General features: G+C 34.1%; 1 protein-coding gene across 1 annotated transcript; it reads right to left on the minus strand.

The window, feature by feature from the left end:
- Nucleotides 1-3,514: 3,514 nt before the first annotated feature.
- Nucleotides 3,515-4,960, minus strand: LOC111988192 (transcription factor MYB16). The gene is made up of 2 exons (XM_065776745.1): nucleotides 4,346-4,960; nucleotides 3,515-3,607 (listed from the first exon to the last, which is right to left on the minus strand). Exons 1-2 carry the CDS (start codon nucleotides 4,958-4,960, stop codon nucleotides 3,515-3,517), a joined length of 708 nt encoding a protein of 235 aa, XP_065632817.1.
- Nucleotides 4,961-7,342: the final 2,382 nt, after the last annotated feature.

The following is a 7,342-nucleotide window of genomic DNA, read 5'->3' on the forward strand; positions in this document are numbered from 1 at the left end:
ATTCTATATTACAAGAATTAAATCATCGGTTTAGTAAGCATGCGGTGGAATTGCTTAATCTTAGTTCAGCTCTTGATCCTAAAGAGGCACGTGAGTCCTTTAGAAGTATAGACATTTTGTTGTTAGTAAGCAAGTTTTATCCAAAATACTTCACAAATCAAGAAATGACACTTTTAAAGACAGAAGTTGATCATTATGAGCACAATTTAGTACGACATACAGACTTCAAGAAGCTATCAAGTATTTCTAAGTTGTGCCAATGGTTGGTAAAAACCCGAAAATCATTATTTTACCCATATATTTATAGATTGATTACACTTGTGCTTACTCTTCCAGTTTCTATTGCAACTACAGAGTGAGCATTTTCAGCCATGAATATTATCAAGAATAGGCTTCGCAACAAGATGGAATATGATTTTCTAATGGACTCTATGATTTTGTACATTGAGAAGGAGATTGCTGCAAAATTTGGTACAGAATCAATCATAGACGACTTTCGAGACTTAAAAGAGCATTGAGTTCCATTTTGATAAATGTGTTGAAATGTTAAAAAAAAAAAAACACTTATTTTGTATGTTATACTTTATCGACATTTTTATAATATCAAATGTTTAAGAAACACTTATTTTATATATAGTATTTTGTTGAATATGAAATAGGTGTTAGTTTTTATTTTCCAAAAAAAAAAAAATTGTTTTAAGCTTTGGCGCCCCCCCCCCCCCAAGGTTCAAATCCTGGTTCTGTCCCTGCCTGGATTTCATTTTTTGGAGCAAATATATATCCATGTCCTCACTTTCTGACTTATCCAACTCAATCTTCCCCTCATCAAACCCACCTCTGGCCCTCAATCTCTCATCAAGGGCATTAAGTAATTGTCCTTGTACCATAAATTGCCATGCCCATTCTTCCAAAGGAGCCATACATATACTTACTGATGATGAAAAATCTGAACTTAATCATGGGTAATAATCAAGAATGCCTTGAATTTGACTCCATAGCTTATGTTGAAAAAGCTTTAAAATGCTAGACCACTCCAATCACCTAGGATGCTAGTGTTCATGAAACTAAAAAATATAAGTCTAAGTCAAGTTAGATCCATACTTGGTCTGCCTAGGGCTAATCACTAAATACACCAATGCATGAGTATTACTCAAGTAGCAATAGATAAAAAGTAAACTTAGATGATCACATAAAAGATGGAATTATTAAGGAAATTCCAGCGAGAATGACTAAGTTCATCATCAATAATTATAGCACAATAGGAACAACACAATCAACACTCCCAAATAAAATACACTGTCTTATATCTCCGTGCAAGCAACCAGCTTGCTCCAAATCAACAACCCACCGCAGCAGAATATTTGAATTTACTAAGAGGAGATAAAATAAATTCACACATAGTTGAACAATAATATCACAATATTCACAAGACAATTAACACTCCCTATAATGAAAAGTAAACCACCTTATATCACCATGCAAGCCACCCGCTTGCTCCAAATTAACAACCCACCACAGCAAAAAAATTGACATATAATTATAGACTAATAGGATATTATGAAGTAGATTTTACTCACCCTTTAGCAATTCATTAGTTTGCTCCCAAAAAGAGGAACTCAAACTTACAACAAGCTGCTAATCTTGCAAAATCTAAGTCTAAATTATAGACTACTAAGATAACTTAAAAGAGGTAAACTAGGTGACTTCATGTCCAAAATCATGTAAAAAGAGAAGAAACTACTAAACTAAGTACATTGAGAGAACAAACTATAAACCAAAATAGGGAGAGATGTGCAAAGATATACAAACCAAAAGATAAGCTCCAATATTTTGCTAGTTTGCATTTGTTCCACAATAAACATGAGCTATATATTTAATAATTTAATCATACGTAGTCAGAAAATGAGAGGTTAACTTACTAGTTGCTACCTTGCTTTACTCCACGGGAGATGCCAAAGATATTGCAGTAGCCACCAAATGTTTAATCTAGCAATTTAACAATTCCAACCGTCAGAATTTAGTTGTTTTTTATTTTAATAAAAAACACAATGACAAAGTAAAATAAAATTATCAACTAAATTAAGTGGAAAGATTAATGCATAGAAGCATTGTTAAAGGCACTTGCTTGATTCATGTTTGAAATATTGATAAATTAGATGTGCCATAGCAGACTTGTAGTTCTAGTTGTAGTTGTAGCTCTCTCTCTCTCTTTCTCTCTTGGGACATATATTGATAGATGATGTATCTAAAATATTGCACTCTCTTACACTATGCAAGTATTTTTACTATTAAAAAAAAAAAAAAAACTGCAAGAAGTCAAGAGCAAAACTCACTCATCAATTCAAAAGGAATAAAAATGGTAGAAATAATTACATTGTCAAATTGCAAAGGCATGTTACATATTAAATAATAGTATTTATACATTATTGTCATTCAGGTCAATTTAGATTATTATTTGGAACCAGCTATTTGCAAATGTTAGCTATATTTTTAGAACTAATATACTTGGTCAATGCTACATTAAGCACTCAAAAAACAAAATTCAATGAGTTGGGTCCACTTCGGATGAAATGGTTGGCTAAGAAACCAGACATGAATTGACATAGATGAATGTAAGCCTTTAGTTTGATAGAAATGCCCTGCAAAGTACCATATTAGCAAAAAAGAGGGGGGGAATATATATATATATATATAACGCAGCCAAGTCTAGATACTCAATAAGGATGGTGAGACAAGGACATTTGACCCATAACCTAAAAACCTACTAATAAAAGAAATGGCCACATTTTAGGCCATGAAATGAAAGACCAAAATCAGAAAACCTTTCAGTTATTAGTACTAAATGCATTAGCCTTTTCACATCTCAAATACATCAAGATGTAACCAAAAATCATTGAAAGAACTCTTATAAGAAAACCTTACCACAATTGAATGCAATAACAGGCTTCAATTTTATCTCTTCTTCCTGAAAAATAATCAACAAATAAAAACTAAATAATTGGTAAAACTGAACAACTAAAACAAGATTATAGTTAAGGGTTAAAAAAACTTCACACTAGACTTGCAAAAGAAATACAACAGAAGCAATAATACAAATGAACTTAGTAATATCATAAATAAGGGTGAAAAGTACCAACTCATCACTCATACCTTCACCCTCAGTTTCTTGGCTAGCTTAGATACATGACATTGAGAAAACTCCCTACTTTGCTGGGACAAGTCTTTCCCATAAGGGAAATTAGTAACCTTATACCAGTGCTTTTCGGCTTTCTATACCAACGTTTTTAAAAAACACCGCTATAGGGCTCCTGTTGCAGCAATTTGTAAAGCGCCGGTTTTGAGCCGCTGTAATAGGATTTCTTATACTAGCATTTTCAAAAAACGCTGGTATAGGCTTATCTATTACGGCGGTTTGTAAAAATGCCGAGAAAAAAATGCTGGGGCAGGACAATTTTTTTGTAGTGAGCAGTCGTGGTTATATAGGGTCCTAAAGGCTTGGGCTAAGCAGATCCCGTTATCTACACCTATATAGCAGCCAAGACTCATTCCATTCGACTGCTTGGAGCTGGCCAGGGTTGAGATTCGAACGAAAGTCTGCATTGACGCTCTGCAAGAGGGGATCACAAACCAGCTCTGGAATATCACGACACTGTTGGGAGATGTATGTGTCTAGTCCATATATACTCTTGATAACTGTGTATTTAGCTGGCTTAGAAGATGTGAAAATACACTCTCCTTTTAACAAAAAGTAAAAGAAAGATACATTCATGACAAGGGAGAGGATATATTACCCCTTTGAACAAAAGTAAAAGAAGCGATATTCATAACTATTTAGGGTGAATTATTTAATCGTTTAATAATTAAACAGAGTTCAAATTTTTTTAATCACTTATTTTGATACTATAATAAATTATCACAAATCCAAATGCTTATTAAGAATGAGTAATGCTAGCTCCACAAATTTTTTCACAACAGTTTTACAAATTGTTGAAATAAAAATTTTCAATTGGTTCTCGTTGAGACTCACTACTTACATTACTTTTTTACTTACTAATAATTAATCATCACATCATCAATTTGTAAAAAAGTTTATTATTCTTACACTAAAAAAGACATAAGATAACAACATTTCTAATTTAAACGGAGAAACAGAAAAACAGGGGTGGGGTTTAAAGCCTGTAGCCTTGCATGGCTAAGGCAATTACTGACTACAATACACTATTCTAGTCCTAAACACAAAGTTCTCTTGCACATACAAATTAAAATGCCGGTACTTGACAGTCCATATATGTTAACTTATCAAATTAAGAATATTGTTCCAATAATTCCTGGTCATTTCATGTACCTCACCATTGCCAGTCCTAGTAGTATTTGTAATTGTGCTGAAGGTAGATAAACTATGCATATCAAGATTATTGAAAAGTAGATTATTTGCTATCCCTTCAATGAAATTCCCATCTCCATGATCAGAAGCCTGAATGGTACTAGGCAAATCTCCAACCTCAAGAGCCATATTGTGTTGCTGCGTGGTGTATACTTCATTCATATGATCAGCACCTAAAACTCCATTGAAATCTGATGATGATACCACAGTTGACACTGCTGCTTGTGCACTCTTTGAGAAGCTCAATGTGTATGTCGGAGACTCAAGATCACCACCATTGTCACCCAAACCAAGACAAAAAGAACCATTGTGAAGACCACCTTGTATGGAATTTAACATTAGGCTCTGCCATGTTTTTACTACGTCAAGGCAACGTGGTGGTGCAAGTGTGTTAGTCGTATCTCCTGGCTCATGTTGGCGTAGCTGTGACTCTTTAGCTAGTCTAGCTTCGGCCTGAAGACGAGCACTCTCCCACTGAGCCATGTGGCTAAGATTTAATGCTTTCTTAGGGTCACCATTTGCCGAGCCAAGGATGGTGCTTGTTGGCTTGTGAGTCACTGGGTCAATACCCATCATGGCTAACCTTTTCTTTAGATGTGTGTTCCAGTAATTCTTGACCTCGTTGTCTGTTCTCTTTGGCAAGTGCGCAGTTATGGCAGACCACCTGGAGAAAAATAGTGGGAGTATACGTGAAACGCGTGCATGTACTACATATTTATCTTCTTAGGGACTTTTCTTTTTCTTTTTAGAGAGAACAAAAACAAAAAACAAAAAACAATAGGAGGGGATGGGTAGCAAGATAGATATATATCAACGTGCTTATTAGTGGGAATCAAGAGGACTCGAATCGAAGACCAAAATCTTGTTGGCCAAGGTCTAGGCATTAGACCACCTGCTGTGTTGGTATCTTATTAGAGACATACTATTTCGATATGGGATGTCGGTGCTTATTTGATGAAAATATTGAAAAAAAGAAAAAGAAAATGAGAAGTTTTATTATGTGGGGTCCGTTTGGATAGCACTTATTGTTGCTGAAAGTTGATAAAAACTGATTGTTGCTGAAAACACTGTAGCAAAATAATTTTTAAATGTGTGAATAGTATTGTGGGACCTATTTTTATTATTAAATATTGCATGAATAGTGCGTAAACAGTGCACACACTGTTCACGCACAGTAAATTTTGTCCCCCCAAAGTCAACAAAGTGTGGCAAAAAAAAAAAAAAAATGGTAAAACGCAACTTTACTTTTAGTAGCAAAACTTGCTATCCAAACGCAGGCGTGGTGTACGTCTAAAAAAAATACGAAATTTTGCCATTACAAACTACACTTTTTCATTTATTTTGGAGTAAAATATTTTTAACTTGAAAATGCTGTCGATTGAAAGCGTTTTCAAACATTTTAAAGAAAAAATTGTCTTCAAAATGTTTTGAAAACAATTTTTTTAGTATTTGATTTGTATAAAAATTCACACAATTTCTCTTATATATATATATATATATATGGAGATAAAAAAAATTATTTACCGCTATAAAATATTAATACAGAACAACAAAATCAACCTAAAAAATTAATCTCCTAAAAAAAAACCCTTAAAATTAAGCACAATCAAAACAAAACTATTGAAAATTACAATAATAAGAACAATAAAAAAAAAAATAAAAAAAAAAAGTGTATACAAATACATGATGTCTTCAGTGCTGCTTGGGAATAGTGGAGTAGAGCTTTGAAAATAATCTAGAGCTGTGTAGCAATACTGTCTCTGTCCTCACACCAGTTTCCTTCATCATTCCACAAACCCAAAATAGCATTTTCTTTCGCCTTTCTGAAGCTCTGGTATGGAAAAATTTTGTGTTCCTGTCGCCCTCCTTGTACCAGAAAATTTTGCTTCTCTGATGCCACAGTGTTTCTTCACTATCTAAGAGTTCATTAAGTTCTTTCCTCAGCTCATTAATAGCATCACAGTGCGAGCCATCACAGTCCAGCTCTGTGAGAGAGTGCAGCGCTTCCCTTTTTTCCTTGATCCTTTTTGGGATGTTTCCGAAGACCTCTTTACTCCAAGCAGATAATTCGGAAGCAACAAGCTGGAGGTTAGCTGCAATATCACCCGGAGTGTTGGACGGGCCACCCCCAATCCAGGCAGCCTCAACAATACCATAGCAATCCTCCCTTTTAGCCCATAAGGCTTCAAAATGAAAGCAGCGCTTCCTGGATGGGGCCGGAGTGCTTGAGTCTGTAATTCTCAAGATGCAATGATCCGAAGTGGAGTCAACAACATGGTGAACTCTACAATTTGGAAACACATTAAGCCAATCAGAGTTTGCAAACGCCCTGTCAAGTCGGAGATAAATACGTTCATTCCCCTCTCGCATGTTCTAAGTTAATGACTTAATGTGGTGAAAAAATAATATTTTTTTCGATAGTCGTTAAAGAATAACATTGATTTCCTTTTCTTATTTAGTTGGTAAAAAGGTAGATATATAGTTAACATTGTTGCAGTACATCCAATATTAATTACTTGCCCTTCTAAGAAGGCTGAAACTTCCTTGAGCGCCAGCTTATTTTCTTTTTAATTTACCTGAAAAACTATGGAGCTTCTAAAAGTAGTGCACATAAGTTTTTGATCTGATAAACTGGCACTCTTAGAGCATTGTTAATGGATCATTTTAGAAAAATTTTAATATTATTTTTATGAGAAATATAAAAAATTGTCAAAAAAATTAATTGTTTTTTTTAATTCTTTTTCCATCAAAAAATTTCTAAAAAAAAAATTCATAAACCAATAGTCTGAGGGCATCTATTAACTTTTTCCAATGATTTTTCATGTCCTACCTCCAACAAATTTAGTTCGCTGAACTAATTAAAATTTTCATCTATGTGTGAGTCTGACAGTTGCCTTCTACTATGATGTTTCACACTCCTACTTCTCTAGCAAACTAAATGCCTGTTTTTATTTGCTA

This window comes from Quercus suber, unplaced genomic scaffold, assembly GCF_002906115.3.
Source record: "Quercus suber isolate HL8 unplaced genomic scaffold, Cork oak 2.0 scaffold_141, whole genome shotgun sequence".
Lineage (NCBI taxonomy): Eukaryota > Viridiplantae > Streptophyta > Magnoliopsida > Fagales > Fagaceae > Quercus > Quercus suber.